Source organism: Penicillium atrosanguineum (assembly GCF_028827265.1).
Source record: "Penicillium atrosanguineum strain IBT 20685 chromosome Unknown utg000005l_segment0_segment0, whole genome shotgun sequence".
In the NCBI taxonomy this organism is placed as follows: Eukaryota; Fungi; Ascomycota; class Eurotiomycetes; order Eurotiales; family Aspergillaceae; genus Penicillium; species Penicillium atrosanguineum.
In genome coordinates, this window is record NW_026623137.1 from 855,345 (window position 1) to 877,114 (window position 21,770).

The window sequence follows — 21,770 nt, forward strand, 5'->3', positions numbered from 1 at the left end:
CACTGAGTTCCAATTTTTTATACTAAAATTGAGGTTTTGAGGTTTTGGGGTTTCGCTCTTTGAAATATATAATTGCTCAATTTGCGTGCATTCTGCATGTATGAGGGCCTGGCATTGATGCTTCACCATTTGAACACTTAGCGTAAACTAGTACTCGGTTCGCTCCAAAACTCCATTGATTCACCCACCCAGTAATTGCCTTACGCATAGGTATGATTGGATGTTTCTTATTCAACCCTAAGTGACGGTAAGTGAAAGAACTTCCGAGTTGACGTGGAGCTAGTGCACGGTTTACCGGAAGCCGATGGATTTTCTTGATAGAATGACTCAAAGTTATCATGACAAATGTGCACGAATAACCATTATCCTATTAAGTAGTAATGTACTATGTAAAAGAGTAGATTTTGAATTCAAAGAGACAAAAAGTTCAAGTTGCTTCGGAACAGCCGCAGGTGGGATTCTTACTAATTTCGGCACTCCCGCCAAAACACCTGGGCATCTATCTATCAATCTACGCCCCTTTCTCGTACAATGAGCAACCACTATTGCTCCAAGGCTCAAGCAATAGACAACGTGCGCGAGCTTGACCAGCCCAAGGCAATCGCAAAACATGCCGCTCTCAACTTTACCTATTGAGATCATCTGCATGATCGGAGAGCGTATCCCAACACAAGCTGGCGTCAAAGCGTTCATGATGAGCCATCGACTGGCTTATAGCCTGCCTCAGCTACGAGAAGCATTATACAATAGAACCAGAGAAAATCGGTTAAATTTTGTGCTGAGCTGGGCATGTCAGAAAAACAATCAAGACTTGGCTCTCGCGATGCTGCAGCTGGGGGCGACTAATAGATGCGACGACAGAGGTGAGTCCTGTGGACCTTTGATACTCGCCGTGGAAGAGGGAAACAAAGAGATAGTCAAGCTTCTCCTGAAGCATGACCCGAGTATCGTCCACGCGACAAGCGGATGTGGAGATAGAGCGCTCAAGATTGCAATTTCAAGAGGACATATCGAGGTTGTGAAGATTCTCCTTACTCAATCAATTATTGACCCATCCGAAAATCAACAAGACCTCGATGAGATCATGGGAGGTTCTTATCACCTTAAAAACAAAGAACCGCTCAATGAGGCTCTAGCTGGGGGAAACGAAGAGTTAGTGCGAATCTTAATGGAGGATGGGCGATTCAAGTTGGATCGTAATAGCTTGTCTGCAGCTTCAGAAGGAGGCAATGAAATTCTCGTCAAAATGTGTCTGCAAGGAGCATTCCACAGAGACCAGTACTGGGAAAAGTGCCCGCTCTCTTGCGCCGCATCCGAGGGACACGAGGGCATTATGAGACTGTTGTTGGACGATGGCAGACTGGATCCCAGCGAGAAAGACAGGTATGGCCGAACACCACTTCACTGTGCTGCATCTGGAGGACACGAGAACCTTGTCAGAATACTCCTCGACCGAGATGATGTCGACCCTGACGTGAAAGACATGAGCACGGTAACCCCACTCTCCGATGCTGCGAAGTGCGGTCATACGGGTGTCATGAAGCTACTACTAGGATCTGACAAGGTCGATCCAGATACCCGAGATAGTATGCGACGCACACCATTATCCCATGCAGCAGTGAACGGGGAGCCAGCAGCAGTGAGTTTCTTACTTGCGACAGGCAAAGTGGATCCGGAATCTAAGTGTTGTATGGGTCGAACGCCATTATCTTGGGCTGCCCACATTGGAGTCCGTGATAATTTCAAAATACTGCTGGAAACGCGACGTGTCGACCTCAATTCCAGGGATGAAGATGGAAGGACACCCCTATCCTTGGCTGCCGGAAGTTTGCATTATTCGAACAATTACAAGCACAACGGTACAGCAGAGGCATATCCCGATATCGCACAGGAATATCGCGATATCTGCCATCTTCTACAAGGGAGAACAGAGATGGCATTCCCTCCTGCCCAGGAGTCACGGCCACGGGGAACTTGTGGAGCGCCACCCAGGTATGACCCACTCGATATTATCGAGCAACTTCTCGCGTGCGACAAGGTCAATCTCGATGCCCCGGATCATAAGGGCCAGACACCGTTGATGTGGGCTGCACAAACACACCAGGTTGATGCGGTCAGGCTGCTCATGGCTACGGGGAAAGTGAATCCACAACGACGCGACAATGACGGCTGGACGGCGGAAACTCATGCTGAGAAGCGCCGCAAGCCAACAAGGCCTGCCTATGACACGACTGGCTGGGATGCCTGGAAAAACTCATTTGACGGATTATCATAGAGATAATGTGAAATGAACTAAACCATTGATTTTACGATGGCTACAGCCCGACCGAGAAGATAATCTAATTATGCCTATGTACAAGATCTGTTTAGCTCTTGTTTGACGTCTTTCTGAGCAACTCTCTTAAACCTCTGTTTGAAAAGGCTTTGAATAAATACAGGGAAAGTCACGGTTGCCTGTCTAGAAGCCTTTGTATTATATCCTTGATCCGGCTGCCAGTGGAATGTGTAACATCATAGGGCCCCACCCGAGCTCCGACCTCCGGGCTCTGTCAACTCTTGACAGCTCTGTCAGCTCTCGACCATTAAGATCTTCTTCTCCCCCATTTACGATGAAGCCCATTATTGGCCTCACAGCAGTTGCTGCACTTGTCTATCGAGCCTGGGCTCGCAAATCGCTCACCCCTCTTGGCTTGGTGGTCGCCGCGATCTCCGCGACCGCCCATGCCCTCCACCCGTGGTCAACACCGTTTTTGCTGCTCGCGATATTCTACTATGGCGGAACCAAGGCTACCAGGGTGAGATTGAAGAATTTTTCCAGCTCTTGGAGCTATATAGAGTATCTGAACACAGCTGACGACGCACGACACTAGGTAAAACACGATGTGAAAGCGCGCTTGACCCTTTCGGCGACCGGCACTGAAGGTGGCGAAGGACCGCGAAACCACATCCAGGTGCTGGCAAACTCGGGCGTTGCGATGATATTGAGCATTGTACACACAATGGTCCTAGCCAGATCGCCCGCGCAGTCGTGCTTCGGCCATAGCTCCGCAGATATTTTAATGGTGGGGGTGGTAGCGTGAGTGATCTGCGCTCTTTCAGCTCCATACACCAGCTTACAGGAACCTTTCTAGGAACTATGCCGCCACCGCTGCCGATACATTCTCTTCTGAACTGGGAATTCTCTCCAAATCGAGCCCTCGCCTTATTACATCCCTCACTCTCCGTCAAGTGCCGCCGGGTACCAATGGCGGCGTGACTGCCTGGGGTCTTGTTGCTGGCCTGTTGGGATCTTTCACAATTGCTTTGACATCTGGCATTTTTCTTCCATTTTGCGCCGAGTCGAGTATCCAGGACCGTCTAGTGTGGACGGTGGCTATCTCATTCTGGGGTCTGATGGGAAGTGTCTTGGACAGCGTGCTGGGCGGACTTTTACAAGCCAGTGTTGTGGATAAGAGGAGTGGCAAGGTTGTCGAAGGAAGTGGCGGCAGAAAGGTAAGTCGATTTTGGCCAATTACATGCGAGAAAGTTCTTACTTATTTCTTCTACAGGTCCTCATTCACCCGGGATCCACCAAAGGGGCGCCCACCATTGGCATCTCGGAGTCAGCCGAGTCAGCGGGAAGCGCCCGACTGCGCAAGACCGAGGCTGTTGTGGACACGGTAACTCTACAGGGAAATCAAGCCGGGCAAGCTCACGAAGGTCACGAGAGCCGGCGGATTGAAACCGGCCATGATTGGCTGGACAACAATGGAGTGAACACTCTTATGGCGGCTCTCATGAGCTTGGGGGCCATGTGTATAGCACAGTGGGGTTGGGGCGTGGATGTGCGTGAACTGTGGGTTTAGATTGGACTGTACAGAATCAGGACGGGATGCAGACGCGCATTCAAGGCGTTCTGGTACCTTGTGTCTGAGTACTTGGCAGTTTCTGCCACCCAGACACACTCATGAAAGTCACGATGTTCATAGCGTTTTTCCATTGGCTCAATTAGACGGCCTGGAAAGTCTAGAAGGCGTTGATATGAACCATGCCACAATAATACCATCCTGGAAAGGGCATAGCATGATGACCAAAAATTGACAAGGCCAGAGCACGCGAGCACGCGCATCTACTCGAAAGGAGTAAATGTACAACATACCGAACTAACCTTGGAACTCCATCCACAGGAACCCGTTCAGGGCATAGATCGTATCCCCGCCCCGATAGAGTTGCATTTTGCCTTGCTACTGTACATGCTATGCACGTAGGGCCACCACGTGCAGGGCAGACATTCTGACCTGGGTGCTTGCCAAGCGAGTATGGGAAGATGACATTTGATAAGGCATACTTCTAGAACCGAACTCCGGGGTTGCTGACAGCCTATCCGGCATCCCACGTGGGTGGATCCATGGTGATGATAGGGACAAGTCCCACTGCGTGGCCCCTGCACCGCGGCCCCGCCAAGAGCCGCCGTCGGACTACACCCAAATTGGGCGTGAGTTAACTATGGGTCATTACTATAAAGCCCGCCATCGCCCAGATTTGCCAAGGTCCGCCAAGGTCGCCAATTTTGCTTCTCAGCATCCAAGCCCGCATTTTTTACTCCTGGTTGTCTTGGCCGACCCTTCTATTGCGTGATTTTGCCCGCAAGCGACACCCCATTTGACCGCCACCAGACAGGTTACTTTGGCACTAGATACCTGCCAAGCTGGCCGTGAACGATGGCTGCGACGGCCAGTTTCGAGTCGTCTCTGCACGTGTGTTGGGGTGAGGGCCAGGTAGAATGGAAATTGACCCGTAAACGAGCTGGAAATTGCCCTGGGGCCACCGCGTGTCTCGCTCTCACCGAAGTATGTTCTATGCGATGTGATGGGGGCGATTTTGATCGAGATATCTTGCGTGTACATAAGACCCGAATTGTCTCTCCTGATTCCTAAAATCGTACTTTCCACCGTTGATCCCTGACTTGCCTGAAGTGGCTCTTTCCTCGTCAAAATGTATCTCCACGAGTATGATTACATCTTTGCTATTGGCACTCTGTTTGCCATGCTAGATGCCTTCAACAACGGTGCAAGTGAGTATAGAATTGGATCTTCGATATGATTTGGAAGGCTTCATACTGACTGATATAGACGATGTTGCCAACTCTTGGGCTACCAGTGTCTCCTCCCGATCCATCTCCTACAGACAGGCTATGGTCCTCGGCACCATCTTCGAATTCCTTGGCGCTGTCACTGTCGGTTCTCGTACTGCTGATACTATCAAGAACGGTATCATTCCTACATCTGCCTTCAAGGGCGATGCCGGTGTTCAGATGCTCGCCTTTACCTGTGCTCTGGCTGCTGCTTCGTCCTGGGTGATGTGGTGCACTCGCCACTCCGCTCACGTCTCATCTACCTACTCTCTTATTTCGGCTGTCGCTGGTGTTGGTGTTGCTACTGCTGGTGCCTCCCAGGTCCAGTGGGGATGGAACGGCGGAAAGGGTCTGGGTGCTATCTTCGCTGGTCTCGGAATGGCCCCTGTCATCTCCGGTTGCTTCGGTGCGATCATCTTCATGCTCATCAAGGTCATTGTCCACATGCGCAAGAATCCCGTTCCCTGGGCCGTCTTCAGCTCTCCCTTCTGGTTCCTCGTTGCTTCTACCATCTGTACCCTGTCCATTGTCTACAAGGGCTCCCCTAACCTTGGTCTGAGCAAGAAGCCCGCCTGGTACATTGCTGCTGTGACCCTGGGCACCGGTGGTGGTGTCTTCCTCCTGTCTGCTCTTTTCTTCCTTCCCTTCGTTCACGCTCGCGTTATCAAGAAGGATTACACCGTCAAGTGGTGGATGGTCATCTACGGTCCCCTCCTCTGGAAGCGCCCTGCTCCCGCCGACGGTGAGACAGCCAAGGTTCCCAACTACGCTGTTGTCCAGGATGAGGATGACTACGCCGTTTCCACCCACACCCACGGCTCCATCGACAAGGATGCCCAGACCACCTCCATTCCCACCGAGGACCACGAGAAGGGCCTCGTCGCCACCGAGACCAACCAACTCACCTACAAGGAGATCATGGCTCTGTCCGAGGCCAAGCACCACGCGAAGCTCCTTAAGGGCAAGGGTCCTCTGGGTTGGGCCCTGCGCTTCCTCCGCGACAACCCCATGGGCAACGGTGAGATCTACGAAATCCGCAATATTATCATCATGTTCAAGCGCATTCCCCCTAAGATCGTCGTCGGTCTCACCTACGGTGCTCACTACGATATTCACACTGCTCAGAGCGGCACTGCCGGTACTCCTGAGGGTGAGCGCATGAAGCGTGTCTACGATGCCGCCGAGAAGTACCCCAATGAGGTCGAGCACACCTACTCCTTCGTCCAGGTCTTGACTGCTTGCACTGCGTCCTTCGCTCACGGTGCCAACGATATCGGAAACTCCGTCGGCCCCTGGGCTGCTATTTACTCCGCCTGGTCGACCGGCGATCCCGTCTCTTCCAAGGCCGCCGTCCCCGTCTGGCAGCTCGCTGTTTTGGCTATTTGCATTTCCATCGGTCTCATCACCTACGGTTACAACATCATGAAGGGTAAGCCGCATCCTCCTCAAAAACCTAGCCCGAGCAATTACTAACTCATTATAGTCATGGGTAACAAGATCACCTACCACTCCCCTAGCCGTGGCTCCTCCATGGAACTCGGCGCTGCTATCACTGTCCTGGTCTTCTCGCAATTCTCCCTCCCCGTCTCCACATCCATGTGTATCACCGGTGCCACCGTCGGCGTCGGTCTGTGCAACGGTAGCCTGAAGGCAGTCAACTTCCAGCGTGTCGGTCTCCTGCTCCTTGCCTGGATCATGACCATCCCCATTGCCGGTACCATTGGTGGATGCCTTATGGGCCTGTTCCTCAATGCACCTCACTGGTCTTAAATAGTGTCTTTGGCATGATTGGAAAGGGTATAGCCTTAGTTTCTTTGCTTGTTTCATAGACTTTTTACGATAATCCTTGCACTTAATTGCACCATGCATATACGCATACACGTTATGAAAAGTTTTTAATCAATTGATCGGCTCTTTGTTTCAATGTACTTTGGAAATCACAAGTTTTCTGGGTCGTTACAACTTGTGGGTTTTTTGTATGTTGGTCAAGGGCAAAGCTCTGTTTCCACTTAGTTCAAAAGCTTATTTCTCGCCAGCCTACATCATGTATACTTGTTCAAATAGTAGTAAATCTTTTCATTTAACTTTACCTTTTACGCAGGGAATAGGCTTTTTAAATAAAGAAGATGATTCCTTTAGACCAAGTAAGGTATAACACTTCGCAAAGTCCTATTTGGATACGCTAGGCTAGTGTAAGTTTCCACCAAGAACCCTACCGTTTTCGGTAGGGTTCCCAAACGCGAAGACCTTGTTGGGGACATTGCAGAAATACAGCCGGTAGATATCCATATATAATAATATGGTCAATTCTTGATATACCGCTTGAACTGTCTTCCTGGTCTCCGATTCCTTGAAAGATAGGCACGTTTAGGCTAGGTACATGTATACCATATAATGTCTGGCAACTCTTGGATTTGTTTTTCCGCTTTAGTGTTCAACACTCGCCGCTTTTTGATCACCAAGTAGAATTTAGCTAGCTGCCGTGACCAGCTCAAATTTAATCTCGTACACTATTTAGTGCCAGCTGATGGACCCAGAAAACAATGGTTAATCCTGGGTCCCAGCCAGGTGTGGGAGCTGGCTGGGACCCAGGATTCTAGATTATACTATTTTTCAGCGCGAAATTAAAATTTCTGTCCTTTATTTGCCCCTTTTCAAAGAGATGTAGTGCGATTTAGAGAGGTAGGGGTTTAACCTAGGCTGAACCCTTAGGTGATAGTGTGTAGTTAAATAGGCATAAGTTTACATACATAAATCGCGGGTTCCAGCTGAGCGGGACCCAGGAAATCATGACTAATCCTGAGTCCCGCTCAGCGCTTATACACAAGTTTATATAAACTTATACCTAAATTATACAATATTATCTAACCCTAACCTCACTAAATTATACTAATTTTTCTGCTGGCAGAAAAAAGGCATCGTAATAGCTTATCTCTAATATTATAATGAATTAAGTTCTTTAGTCCTATTTATAATTCTTATATCCTATCCTATATTATTTATTGTAGAGGTGGAACGCATAACATAATGAATACAGTTGCGGCCTGAGGTGTCACGAATCCCTTGGGTGTAAGCAATAGCTTCTACATGAGATAGAGAGGGAGGAGGATCATCTACCCAATGCATTCCAGTTGCCACCGCATTCTTTAGTTCATGATGCCGTATTAAGTACATTCCACATGGCCTCAGTCGGTAAACCGTACGGCCTCATTTAGGATTGCTGCGTTCAAGATTGCCCGGCCTCACGGCCTCAACAAGGACACTTGCGATCTCCCCCAGGACGACCTATGCTACTTGCTGGTTGTGTGTGTGTTGTCCGTTGGTTGCTGCTGTCCAGTCTGCATTGTTAGACAGCCATCGAGCCATTCCCATCTCGATATATGTTAAATATCAGACCGAAATTTTTATCGCTTTTAGGCCTTTTCTATAGACAAAATATTCAAAAGGGGCGAATAAAACACTCTCACGCTAGTTAGTTAACTAACTAACAATACTTCGCTGTACAATTTTCACCGTATAGGCCCCCAGAAAATGTTTGACAAATTGAAGAGTAAGCTCCATCGCCATAAGAGCCAGGGCGAAAAAGATGAATCAAGAGAGCCTGTAAGTGCAATTTCCGAGCCTAGGCTCCACGGTGATACTAACCATCGCTATTCTAGGACGAACGAGAACTGGAAAAAGTGAATAAAGCTCCCGCTTTAGCACCAGCCCCTGCCCCAACTGCCCCGGCCAAGCAGTCCACCACTGAGATCAAAGAGAGCGCCACACAGTCCAAGACGCAACCACCCAAGAAGCCAGATGCCCCTGCAAAAGTTCGGTGGGAAATTGCTCTCCAGTAATTGCCCCCGGCTAAGCAAGAGAAACTGAAGAGCATGGGACTGGAAAGCTCAGCTCCAGCTCCGTTGAATCTGAGATCGATGACTTGGTGGGTCTCGTGAACAAGAAACAAGAGGAGGTGGAAAAGAAGTTCTGGCGTGTTTCCATCGGAGATGATGATATAGTTCTCCGAAACTACACCACAAAGATTGTTGGATGGCTAGAGAAGGCTGGAGATATTGCCATTCAATTCGCTCCGCGGGGGCAGATCCTAACAAATCACTCGATGAAGTCAGCTACGGAAGCCCTCTTATTGCGGCAATGAGAGATTCTGATGGTTATGAAGGTGCTATTTATCTCCTTGAGAATGGAGCAGATGTCAATCTCGCAGTCAGTGGCGACTATGGTAGCTCTCTTGTGATGGCAGCATCCACAGGCAACACTGGTATGGTCCACCTTGTCCTTGAAAAGGGGGCAGATGTCAACATGATAGTCAGTAGGAAGTATGGAAGCTCACTCGTGGCGGCAGCGTCGAGTGGTAATGTGTATACTGTTCAGAGTCTCCTCGAAAAGGGGGCAGATGTACACAAGCTCGTCAGTGGTGAGTATGGCAGTGCTCTGGCAGCAGCAGCATCTGCCAACTCAATCGAGATTGTCAAGTTGTTGCTTCAAGAAGGAGCAGATTTGAACACACCACTCGTGAATGCTCAGTAGGGCAGTGCCTTCACAGCAGCAGTAGCCACGTCTGAGGCTGAACTTGTCCGCTAACTTCTGGAGGCCGGAGCAATTGTGGATGTGCCACTTGAGAGCGGGCAATACGGCAGTGCACTATCAGCGGCGGCCGCGCATTGGAGCAGAGTCAAAATCACCAAAATCCTGCTCGAAGCAAGAGCCGACCCTAATATGCCACTCAAACACGGCGAATTTGGAAGTGCCCTTGCAGCAGCAGCAGCAGTCGAATCAAGTTTTGGTCATACGGAGAACATGCAGGCCTTACTGGAAGCACAGCGCTATCGCAGCCATATCTTCGAAATTCAATATGGGTGACTCGATTCGCTTCATGATTAATAATGGAGCGGATGTCAACAAGCTGCTGGCCGGAAAGCACGCCAGTGCCCTGATGGTGGCGATATATGCAGAAGAAGAAGACAATATCGCAGCCTTGCTGGAAGGAGGTGCAAATCCCAACCTGCCGCTGACGGGTGAGATGGCGCTATACGGTAGTCCTCTCACCATGGCTACGCTATCTGGGAGAACTCAGGTCATGCGAAGAGTGATTGAAGCTGGAGCGGACGTGAATTCCAGCCCCGTTGGAAAGTATGGAAGCGCGTTGATTGCTGCGGCTTACATCGGAGAAAAGGACTGCGTTGAATGCCTGATTGATGCCGGAGCGAATGTCAATCTCCAAGTCGAGAACGCACCCTTTGCCTCCGCTCTGCAAGCTGCAAAGACGCCGATGTTGCGAGAGGACTATGTCGTGATCCGCGGTAAAGATGACAAAGAATACATAGAGGCTTGTTTAGAGACTCTACCGGAGAAAAAGGCTGAGGTGGTACGTTTACTTGAGCAGGACGAGGCAACGGCTTGAATGTGGTCATTTACCGTTGAGAAAGTAGGCTGATGATCAGATGGTCATATGCTGTGAGCTAGAGTTCAGTGAAACTAGTACCTGAAATTTGAGATTGTCTTATTTTTGACCTGTTTCCGTTTTCCTGCTGGCAGAAATATTTTCCTGAAAAACCAATATCCAGTGTCGCGAGAAAATTCCGGTCAGCACAAGCTCGCACGTGGTGCATAGCACAGTGATTTAAGGCTCATATGTCCTTTTGTCTAATTTGGAACCTTACGATAGCCATTGACCTGGTTATTGCCCAAGAATCGGGTGTTTGTTAATGCTATTTCTATAATAATCTGTGTGAAGGTTCGCATGTATGATATTTATTAGCGGCGAATATGAATTGATTAATCGTCAAGCTATACCATACTACTTTAATAGTAAATGCAAAGACATGATTATACTGAACAGCATTCATGGCACAAGCACCTGGGTAGGAACGAGGTGTCTATATTGAAATATTTTCGTTGCAGCTAGCCAAATATGTTGTCGATGTGTAAATTATCAGTTCCTGCCTTACTGAAAACTCCTAATATGGAGAAGATTTCTCCCTCTTGGATATATTATGGAAAAGATTGTGGCAATCTCTCGCAAAAGCATAATCTTCCCACCTGGCGTCGCGTGTCCCCCGCCACAGACTAAGCTCTACCCAATAAGCCCCAACCTTGAACTCCAATCTAAAATAACCCTGCCACCGCCCCAATGTGAGTTCTAGTGGAGGGGGAAACGTAAAGTTGGGTAAAGGTCCACGGTCTTAGACTTGCCTTTTAGATTATATGTGAGTCTCTCGGCTTCCACAGTTCGAGATGCGGTCAAAGAAAAATCTCAAGGTGCCAAAAGTCACTGACTGGAATACCTTCGTCCGTGCACCCCCCCCCCCCCCCGGCCTAGATCCTATATATCAGAAGGGATATAAGCCCTCGACCTAAGAGAAAGTGGGCTGTGTAGGAAATAACTTTGAAAAGTACCACTCTTCTAGCCCTCGATCCGAATAGTAACAAAATTTTCTAGATTTTCCTAGCAGGTTGGTTGTTTACCTGGACCTTGTTTTGGCCCGGTGCGTGCTCTCCACGTTGGCGGGCCGTAGGCGTAACTCGCCGCCTCCTGTGGTCTTGGGTACTAGTCCCGATCAGGGTGGAAGCACGAACTAATGACGTTCGCATTATATGCGGGCACAGATGCTCCTTCCTTCCATCATCCTTCCTTCCATCATTCAGAGTCGAGAAAGGCCGTGTAAATGTCAGTGTAAATGTCATTGGTAAACTCCTCTCTCCTGTCCCCATGTTTGAAAACTCTTCCGCGTTATAGTCATGCCCTCTCTATTTTCTGACACCGTTGAAAGTGCTCCTCGATTCAGCGCCATGTCGAACCCAGACTCCGCTATCGCTGAACCCTCTTCGTTAATGGCGAATCTCCCTCTTGGATATGTTATGCGGAGCTTTACAACTTTCAAACAACTGCAGATAGACACCTCGAACATCCTGAAGGTGCTCCAAGACAACGAAGAAAATGGAAACCAGTACCTTGTTCTGCTCGGACTCTCCAAGCGTGGCATCGAAAGACTCGAGAATCAACGCTTATACGGCTTGGACTATCGCTTTCAATGGGAGGGAACTGTTGGACTCATCAAAGTGGTCCCATCGCATGCACACGACGCCACTACCGATCAAGTCACTCGGACCATCGATGAGTACTTATTGGCGATGGGAATCCGATCGGTCGATAGAAAATGGGCTATGACAACAACCTACAAGCCTACCGCCAGCAAGGGCAAGCAGGCTGACCAATGTTTCATCCCGCCGTGCCGCCGTGCCTCCCCTGGACAACCTGTCGGCTGGCCAACATTCGTGATTGAAACGGGTGTTTCAGAGTCTCTTCCGCGGCTCCGCGAAGATGCCCAATGGTGGTTCAATAACTCCGGTGGAGAAGTTCGGATGGTGTTGGTTATTAGTATCAAGCAAACCAAAGTCGAGTTTGAGCTTTGGCAGTTAGCCCCGCCAAATTCACCCCACCTTCTTACGCGAGTCTACATCGACTCTCTACGCCGGCGACATCTACCGCCTCTTATTCAGCAGGCTACAGGTATCCAACAGATGTACTCTCACCATGAGGTCGATGTCACCTCAAGTGGCGTTGCAGGTGCCCCTCGAGTTGACAATGCCCCTATGGTGCTTCCATTCGAGGCTCTTTATAACCGGCCACCAAGAGTCACGGAGGGTGACTTGGTGCTTAGCGATCAAGACTTTAAAGACTTTGTGGACACCATTTTGTGATCCTCGCTGTATTGTTGATACCCTACATATCCATACTCTCTTGCTAGTATGTCACGACAGCCCGACTTCATGATATCAATATCATCTGGTTTTCAAAATTCCCCGACATTTCTCTGGAGAGCTTCCCAATTGTAATGGTAGCGACTTTTCCGAGTTGATGTAGGTTGTTTTAGGTTCTGTCACAGAAAGATTCAGGGCAATTTGAAAGCCGAAAAAGGTCCATAGATATAATTAAGCGCATCTGAATTGAACTTGATGCTCTCGGTCAAGCCAGTCGGATAAAACAGGCCTGTTTTGCACCCGGCATGAATGGGCATTGCCGGCGCTTAGTTTCTCAACACAGGTTTCCCGCCGCGGTGTTCCGATGCGGTTCCAGTATACCATGCTCAACAGCCGGTATTTGACATCTGTTTCAACACGGAGAGAAGTGGGTCTGATTATTTTGTGTGGCCCTGAATGCATTGCACAATTGAGTAACTCGAACTCAACAATCCCCCAACGTGATTATCTTCACCCGACCTGACAAAGAGGTCAGTCCAAACTGTGAAATGGGTTCTGAATTTCAGAAGATAAGTTCAGCCATACGGCAACTGTATTCTCATTTCGTTATAATCAAATAATACAGTACCCCCTAAGTGTTTACGATGCCACCCCCCACCTTCCCCCCAGATTTGTCGGATCTACATCGCTTCGTCCTCTCCGCGAAAACTTGACAAGGAAATATCTTGAAGTCTCTCCCATCATCACCAGCGAGAGTGAAAGATGTGACGCATAGGACTGACCACTGATATATAGACCTAAATGGAAGAGCCTGACTAACCCGATTGGGACTAGCGAGCGATTGTACGCTGAGCTCGCAGCGCTTAACACTTGGTTTCTTCCTCAGTTTCGTACCTTCGTCGAATACTAAGTGCTCCCTGAAGTCTAGATGATTCGCTACAGAGCGCAAAACCTTGATATCCAGCGAATTGGCTGAAGAAAACACGCGCGAGAATGACAGTGGCGTCGTCTCGCCTAGTAGTTTGCTTGCCAAGCGCAAGGATTCGAGATCTCGATTTGGCAAAAAATGATGCGACCAACAATAAAATCTCAGCAGGTAATTGAAGAAGCCCGGGACTTTGTACTGTCAATGGCGGCCGACGTTCAGGGCTTTGTGCGGCCATTGTAAGATCGTTTTTTGGTGGAGGGAGTGAAAATGATAGATGCGCGGCGTGCGGGCGCGGATAAATGCTCTCTTCAATAGACCTTTTGAACCTCAGGTATATACCATGCCACTCGGCGTTCCATACGAAAACTTGGAAGTATCCACTTCAATAATACATGGATCCGTATTGAATCAGGGATTCGGGGTCTCTTAGATTACCGAGATCTGTCGGGCCAAAGGATTTCCGTACATACCAACTAGTGCTGAGGGAACCAATCGAACGAGTTGATCGAAGAACTATCTTGGAGATTGCTGTTGAGAGCTTCCCGGTAGTCGGAAAGGCTAGTACTGCGTGTTACAACGCAGGTGTGAAGTATTCACAGACGACGTAGACACAAAAAAAAAGAAATGACCAGACTGGGGCTCGATCCCAGGACCTTATCGGTGTTAACGATACATGCATGATAACTCGAGGGTGACTGTGAAAAGGCCACGGTTGTGCGTGGCGTTGTGTCACGAAACCGTGGCATTGCCTGTCGAAAACCATGGTATTTCCACCGTGGACGGACGAGGACGGCGGCCCCCACCTCAATAGCGCTCAGAAGCTTTACCCAATCAGATCTACTTCCTTGATGTTGCCTGTTAAAACATCAATTGCCTAGCGGCGGCTTCATCATGGGTCGTGGAAGATATAAAGCGCCTAGTCACTCAGGGCTACTCGTTCTTTGAGGATTTTTTTCCTTAAGTGACTGCCCACAATGCCGCCTAAGCAAGAATCTAAGCAGAAAAGGGACTGGGAAGCTTTCTTCCGCGCACCAGAGAGGGAACTCAAAGAGGGCTGGGTACGATCGACCCGGCGGAAAGTGGAAGACGTGAAGAAGCTTTTTCAAGGGTTCATTCCCCTTCGGTCCCTGTCCTATATTGTTCCCTACGTCTATAGCTGGATTGAAGAACTGCCTGTCACGGACTGGATGTTCTGGCTCCGCGATGAAAACTTCGGCTTGAAGATGATTGAAGGTTTCCTGATATGGTACCTCGATGAGCACAATCTTAAGAAAAGGCAGGCTTTCTTGACCACCGCGAGATACTTCGCGATGTTCTGTAACGAAGAGAGAGGCAAAGAGGCCCCCTATACGCTTAAACAGAAAGTAAAGACGGTAGGGTTTTGAACTGTCGGATCCTGGGTCTCTTGCTGATTGAAATAGCTCGTGGGCGTCACTTTGTCCGATGAATACGAGCTTGAAAGGGCGGGGAGTGAGCAGCTACCGTTTAGCATCGATGATGTACTTTTTACGACGTATCATCTGCTCGTCTGGTGTCCCATCACCTTTCCTATAATGCGGAGTATCTTTCAATTAAATACGCTTAGGAAGATGATGACATTAATAACTGCCCGCCCTGGAACTTTGATTGAATCCTCAGGCTACCTGCACGGGAATGATGCTTTGAAATGTATGGTGTTCTCCAAAAGTGGTCTATGCTAACGAGCGCCCCTCATGAAATGATCGGCATGCGCGGGGCTTTCCGTCGGCCCGAATTTAATCCTGACGTGAGTCATTATCTTACGTGCTTTGAACGGTCGCTAATTTATACTCTGGCGGCTTCGGCCATCTATAACGTCGGTCTGATTTGCTAAACATCACATCACGAATCATGTTAAGTGTTAATGCAGGGAGCCTCAGCGCCACTTCCAGGAGAGATACGTGGTGCACAGCGAGCAAGAGGGTTGATTACCACGAGTGAAAGACCTGCTCTCTATGCTCATCCCTGCTTAACCCTCCGCATAGTGAATGGATAGAATCATTTTGACAGAAGGCTCGGGGATGCTGAACATTGGGTAATGCACGTGACTCAGCGGTCTAGAACTTCTTGGGAGCAGCGTGGCTCCCTAAAGAGCTACGGATCTCAAGAATTGTAGTAAACGTTCTCTTCTACCACGCCAGAACATGGCTCCACGCTTGGGCGCTTTGGAAGCTGCCTTTAGGACAATTTCACATCTCTCTCCAAGATCATTTGTTAGGCTACCGATGGAAATGCCCATCGATGAGGAGACTCTACCTCACTATGACCCCGTACACATTGGAGATGTCTTCGATAGTAGGTATAGGTCACCGGCAAGCTTGGTTTTGATGCCTACTCGACAAGTTGGTTATGTCAGGATATTCAGTATGTGCTTATTGAAGTCAAGATATCAATGCCTCTAACCTGGCCAAGAAGTCAAAGGCATGTCTTCACAATAAGCTCTGATTGCAATGCTCAGAGGATTAACGCATTTCATCCCAGCTTTGCGGTTAATTACAATGCCACATATAGTTGCTTCCGCCGCCTTCTTCTTCTTGAGTTCACCTTTTAAAACTGGATAGGAGAATGGAATGAGGAGCCGTGGATGGAGTCCTTACGATCGCATTGTCGCACAACTGCCCAATAAATCTCCAGTAAGCGGCATCGAAATTATTCAAGCTGGCGTGGCATCTATGATAACCTTTATCAGGGGACCAGAAGATGCAAGCAGAATAACAAATGAGTCAACGTGATGTAATGATGCATCGCTGGAACAGCATAATTAGTGCATTAAACACGGCTTTGTATGAGATATAGTTCTTCCGAGCCAATATCAGCAACGACCAAATACAAACGTGGCTAACGAAGAGCAAGCTATCCTGGCATTGTGCTGACCTGTTTCTTTTTATTTCAAATTTTGGAGATGCCACGACACCGGAAAGTATGCTCGGATACTCTTGAATAGCTTTTACACTTGGTGTAAGGAGGCTTGTGCGCCCACGAAGCCTAAGAAAATAAGCGAAAAGATGAGAATCGCGGCTATTCTGAATATTGGTACCTCACGTAGAACCCGAACCTACGTTAGGTTAGGTTGGGCTTTGATTCTAGGAATAGGTTTTGGCGTAGTCTACTCACAATCGATATAGGAAGTTTGTATCGTCGCCACGTGGCCCGCTCAGTCCAATATACGAAGGTTCGCTATCAAGGCTAGTTATAGTCTTCGCTATGTGTATAGTACGTCTCGAAACTCTGAGGTTTTACAGTAGTTCCGAAAATGGGTCACCACCTACTCTCTTCATTATTTTTCTTACCGGAGCTCCTAGGACCACTAGTCTGTACTTAGAAAATACACCGGAACATACATCAATATTTCCATATGTTACAAATACGGAGAGATATAGGATAAGTTAAATATCTCGTGTTTCAGAAATGTATGGATGATCTATGCTAGCTAGAATCTCACTATAGGCTATTAATATAATAGAAATGCAGACCCTTCAAACACTAAAGCAGTCACTTATCACGTCACCATAGAGTTACGCTCCAATTTCACTTCACTTCATAGAGTCCATTGTAATGGTTTCTGATTTAAGAGCCTCTCCCATTTTTAGGCACGTATCCAAGACCCCCTTTGTTCTCGAAACCCCTTCTTTCAATAATAGTCCACCACGTCCACAGAAAAGAGCTAGAAAGAAACGATATAAAGTCACAAAGAACGATAATACCGAAGAACTGCAAGCTAGCACATATTCTGAGTGTCAGCTAGCGATAATCCATCAAAATATTCGAGTCGTCCGATCGGCTGCTGTAGGGAAAACATTTCCCTCCTCGTCTTGCGCTTTCCCAGTTCCACTGTCATAAACCGGAATCAATCCATCAGGAACAGAGGGGCAGAGCTCCTGCATGTATCTGAATGTCAAAGCAGTATACAGATTCCACAAGGAAAAAATTTCCACCCGCATATAGCCGGTATAGCGCGGCTCATACCGATTCTCAGGATACCGCCCATCGATCATACCAATGAATCCCCAAGGTTGACTAGGCTTCTTAGTCCTTCTTCCCTTGACCCAGGGCTGGGGATCGGGACTGGCAACGATTGACTTCAGTGATCGCTCATCAATAAGGAGGCAGCCTTCGAATCGACCGGTCCCTCGGCCTTTGCTTGCGCGAAGGTACTCAGAAAAATGTTGGCGAACTTGCTCGGTACTTGCTCCATCCCAAAACTGTTTGTCTGAGAAAATGACGTCCTTATGCGTTTCCTTCACCAATCGTTCTGCGTCTGCATCTGGCTCTGGATCCTCGGGTTCCTTGTATTGAATTTCGGCGAGAAAATCAGAGTCGATAGAGTAATTTATGACTTTAGCCAGTTTATCCATAGCGATAGGCCAGAGCTCATCTGATTCGGCGGTGTAGACTGTTCGGTATATGATGTAGCCCCAGGGGAATTTAGAGTCCACCGAGGGGTACAGAAATCTTGTTGTGCGCCGCTTAGTCTGTTTAATCCAGGGAGCTTTAAGCCAATTATTTGAGTAGTGGCCTATGAACTCAGGGTGTGACCATCGCTCCGACCATAAAGGGTGATGGTAGAAAGAGTTGTCATCTTGTTCCGTCACCAATTTGTTGATTTCAGCTAGATCGCGAGTTAGCAGGGAAGAAGCAGGGGTGTCGGAAGTCATATTTGGATAGTGAAAGACCACAAAGTATCCGAAGAGCAACAACAACAAGAGGTAAAAGAGTATGTACAGATCCATCCGGAGTCTGAGGGGGCAATTAAGGACCTTTCTACCCTGGTGGAGAGACCCTGAGAACTTAGGTGGGAATGTCTCGATATTTATCTGGCTCGGGATCGATTAGCGTGACGCCAATCTTGGCAATCCAAGTTAGCCAAAGTTTGTGCTCTAACTTTGGTATTGATGAAACCACGGAAAAGACCGACTATGAAATTCTGTGCCCGATGTAACTTGGTGACCTGCTAAAGGAGTAAAGAATCACGAATGGAAGGGCCCGCTGCACATTAACATGTCATGAAACACTCTGAAGGAGTGACTTTCTTCCCGCAAGGTTCCCTTAAAATATCCACTCGCTTAGTCTGGCTAGTGCCGGAATGTCTTAGTTCCTTGGTAATTCGGTGAACAGGAGCTTTGGAGAATTGATTTGATTACACGCATAGCGAGATTTCCTCCATTTCTCTCCCCTATTGTCCTATGAATAGCACATGTATCTATCCCTTGACTATTAACTCACTGGTGGATCACCTTAAATAATCATTACCAAACGCGTAACATGATTCCCAATCCACCCGGCCACCCAACTAGATTTACGCGTCCTAACGCGTCTGTCCTACTTCCTACCAGACGTTATGCCACCAAATCGCTCCCGATCAAGCCGAGATTCTGCTGAGCAGGAAGGCCGCCTTTTATTAGCTATATAAGCTATAGAAAAGGAAGAAAATCAGCTTTATTCGAGTCGCAGCGCGCTAATTGAACGTTCCGCGTCCTACGCTCGCTGATCGTATTAATGGCCACCAAAATCGCTCTGAAAGACACGCCAACAACCATAAACTGACCCAAATCGATGAGAATTCGCTCAAACAGTGGATCCTCTCTATGGATGAACGTGGAGCATCGCCGCGACCAACTACTGTCCAAGAAATGGCCGATGTCCTACTTTTAGCGCAAGTTCTGACCAGGTTGGTAAGAACTGGGTCTCAAACTTCATTCGACGCACTCCGCAGCTTGAGTCTCGCTTTTCACGATGATACGACTATCAGAGAACAAAACAAGAGGATCCAAAGGTTATTCAAGATTGGTTTAAGCTTGCCAAGCGTGTTATAACAACATGCGCATCCTACCAGAGGATATCTACAACTTTGACGAGACTGGCTTCGCGATAGGCCTTACAGCGACCGCAAAGGTTATTACCCGAGCAGAATACTACGTAGTGGGCGACTACAATTGAGCCAGTTAGCTCTTCTGCGTGGGCTCTTCCGCTAATAATTATATTCCAGGGTAAATTTTATATCAAATCATAGTTTGATGACCTTCCACGTGACTGGCGCTTTGAAGTAAGCGCAAATGGATAGACGACCGACGAGATTGGCCTTCGATGGCTTCAAAGCAATTCATTCCGTCAATAAATAGCCGTACGTAAGGCCGATAGCGACTACTAGGTTTTAATAGGAATCCTTTAACTCGACATTTCGACCAAATTTGCTCAAAAAACGAGATAATACCTATTGAAATGGGGATGGCTCGATGGCTGTCTGGCAACGCAGACTGGGCAACAACAACCAATAGATAGCACACCAACAACCAACACGTAGTGTGGGTTGTCCTAGTGGAGATCATAAGTGTCCTTGGTGAGGCCGCGAGGTCGTACGGGTTGGGTCGTGGAACCGTACGAGCAATCCTGAACGCAGCAAACCTAAATGAGGCCGTACGGTTTTCCGACTGAGGCCATATGGAATGTACTTAATACGACATCATGAATTAAAGAATGTGGTGACTACTGGAATGAATTGGGTAGATACTGTAGCCCTCTCCTTTCTCCTATAGAAGCTATTACTTACACCTAAGATATTCGTGACACCTTAGGCCGTAACTATACTTATTATGTTATATGTTCCACCACTACATACTACCCCCCTTTATAAATTAACCGTCCCTTAGTTAATCGGGACTCTCACCATTTCCACCGCAAGTACTAACACTTTAAGAACCACCGCCACTATTAGCCTCTAGCTAAGTAACTTCTGGCTATAGGGGGCTAGTGGGCAGCCCGGATTTATTGCGGTAAAAGAAAGAATCCTTACCGAATACCTACTTCTCGGCCTTTTTTATCTCTAGGAATAGGCCGGCGTACGTCTGCTACGTATATCTTCTCTATAAGGCAATATAGGCGGTTACAGCGACTTTATCTTGCCCGAATAGGATGTCTAGCTCGGTCGAAACACTAGGATCAGTCTATCGAGCACGGCTAACTAAGCAGTCAGAGATTAAACCCTCACTATAGAACCGTAGTACCGTAGGGAATATATACTATAGGTGCCTATACTTACTACTAGTGAACCCTAAAGGCGTTTTAGTAGCTTAAATAAGGTCTCTATACGCTACGGATACTTCCTCCCACGTGCCAGATTCCGGAGTATCTAAAGTTAAATAATTATCTTTGATACGGATATATCATAATAAATTATATCTCCGTCTCTTAGTTACGGGGCCAGTCGACCTATAGGGTAGGGTTAGCAAACTGATTCGGATATCACTAGTATAGATCTCCTTAGTCCAGTCTATGCTATACTTTGCGATATCCTTTCTAGTCCAGTTCTTATTATCGATTTTCTGAACGTAGCTATCTATAGTCTTTATCCTATTATGTACACTTGCTCATCACTCACAAATATAGCGATATATGCTATATAGTAACAAGTAGAAAGAACAGACCTTTCACTCTCTTCAAATATTCTACTATCCCTTTCTATCTGCTTAGAAAGACCTTCTGCTTAGTCCTTTGTTTGAGGATTGTGGATTGTGCTCATTTAGAGTGCATAAGCCCTTTGCACTCTATCTTATTCTTTTCTATCTTTATCCGATCAACCCTTCCTTGGTCGGATAGTCAACGGTCCGTGGTGGGGAAGCATCAGCAAAAGCGTACCCCGCGCCACGAAAAGCTTCGTTGTATCCGCCTCCCTCCGCGGCCGACAGGTATCCATATCGCTAGCACCAGCGTTGGCTTCATCCTCCGTTTCTGTCTTAATAACAGATATATATAGCTCTGCAGTCAGAGCGGTAAGGTCACTTCCTCTACCGGTCGCGTAACAATATCCATCCTGGTCTAGTTACAGCTCGCACTCTAAGGGTCTCTCGCACTAGAGGCTGTAAACACTTCCGGTGAAGCCCTATACAAAGTAAACCCGCTTACGCGAAGGAGAAAGACCCCCGACCGTGGCCCTTCGTAGGTAGTGAAGTTGCGTACGTAGTAAGAGCGCCTACGCGAAATAGAAGATAGCGAAAACCGTGGCTCTTCGTA

The 21,770-nt window shown here is 47.9% G+C and overlaps 9 protein-coding genes across 9 annotated transcripts; 8 read left to right on the forward strand and 1 right to left on the reverse strand.

The window, feature by feature from the left end:
• Positions 1-610: 610 nt before the first annotated feature.
• On the forward strand, positions 611-2,275 carry N7443_006564 (uncharacterized protein; the record flags this gene model as incomplete). The annotated part of the gene is made up of 1 exon (XM_056886620.1): positions 611-2,275. The coding sequence occupies one exon, from the start codon at positions 611-613 to the stop codon at positions 2,273-2,275; it is 1,665 nt and encodes a 554-aa protein (XP_056740269.1).
• A 334-nt stretch (positions 2,276-2,609) lies between these two features.
• N7443_006565 (DUF92 domain-containing protein) lies at positions 2,610-3,845 on the forward strand (the record flags this gene model as incomplete). The annotated part of the gene is made up of 4 exons (XM_056886621.1): positions 2,610-2,795; positions 2,871-3,076; positions 3,132-3,492; positions 3,549-3,845. The coding sequence occupies 4 exons, from the start codon at positions 2,610-2,612 to the stop codon at positions 3,843-3,845; spliced, it is 1,050 nt and encodes a 349-aa protein (XP_056740270.1).
• Positions 3,846-4,974: 1,129 nt separating this feature from the next.
• Positions 4,975-6,883, forward strand: N7443_006566 (inorganic phosphate transporter; the record flags this gene model as incomplete). The annotated part of the gene is made up of 3 exons (XM_056886622.1): positions 4,975-5,053; positions 5,112-6,542; positions 6,597-6,883. The coding sequence occupies 3 exons, from the start codon at positions 4,975-4,977 to the stop codon at positions 6,881-6,883; spliced, it is 1,797 nt and encodes a 598-aa protein (XP_056740271.1).
• Positions 6,884-8,644: 1,761 nt separating this feature from the next.
• Positions 8,645-8,952, forward strand: N7443_006567 (Ras-related protein Rab-6B; the record flags this gene model as incomplete). Its single annotated transcript, XM_056886623.1, has 2 exons — positions 8,645-8,716; positions 8,773-8,952. 2 exons carry the CDS (start codon positions 8,645-8,647, stop codon positions 8,950-8,952), a joined length of 252 nt encoding a protein of 83 aa, XP_056740272.1.
• Positions 8,953-9,250: 298 nt separating this feature from the next.
• N7443_006568 (ankyrin repeat domain-containing protein) lies at positions 9,251-9,643 on the forward strand (the record flags this gene model as incomplete). Its single annotated transcript, XM_056886624.1, has 1 exon — positions 9,251-9,643. One exon carries the CDS (start codon positions 9,251-9,253, stop codon positions 9,641-9,643), a length of 393 nt encoding a protein of 130 aa, XP_056740273.1.
• A 325-nt stretch (positions 9,644-9,968) lies between these two features.
• Positions 9,969-10,517, forward strand: N7443_006569 (ankyrin repeat domain-containing protein; the record flags this gene model as incomplete). Its single annotated transcript, XM_056886625.1, has 1 exon — positions 9,969-10,517. One exon carries the CDS (start codon positions 9,969-9,971, stop codon positions 10,515-10,517), a length of 549 nt encoding a protein of 182 aa, XP_056740274.1.
• A 1,337-nt stretch (positions 10,518-11,854) lies between these two features.
• Positions 11,855-12,817, forward strand: N7443_006570 (uncharacterized protein; the record flags this gene model as incomplete). Its single annotated transcript, XM_056886626.1, has 1 exon — positions 11,855-12,817. One exon carries the CDS (start codon positions 11,855-11,857, stop codon positions 12,815-12,817), a length of 963 nt encoding a protein of 320 aa, XP_056740275.1.
• A 1,902-nt stretch (positions 12,818-14,719) lies between these two features.
• N7443_006571 (uncharacterized protein) lies at positions 14,720-15,130 on the forward strand (the record flags this gene model as incomplete). The annotated part of the gene is made up of 1 exon (XM_056886627.1): positions 14,720-15,130. One exon carries the CDS (start codon positions 14,720-14,722, stop codon positions 15,128-15,130), a length of 411 nt encoding a protein of 136 aa, XP_056740276.1.
• Positions 15,131-17,518: 2,388 nt separating this feature from the next.
• N7443_006572 (Mitochondrial carrier protein LEU5) lies at positions 17,519-18,418 on the reverse strand (the record flags this gene model as incomplete). Its single annotated transcript, XM_056886628.1, has 1 exon — positions 17,519-18,418. The coding sequence occupies one exon, from the start codon at positions 18,416-18,418 to the stop codon at positions 17,519-17,521; it is 900 nt and encodes a 299-aa protein (XP_056740277.1).
• Between the last annotated feature and the right edge of the window lie 3,352 nt (positions 18,419-21,770).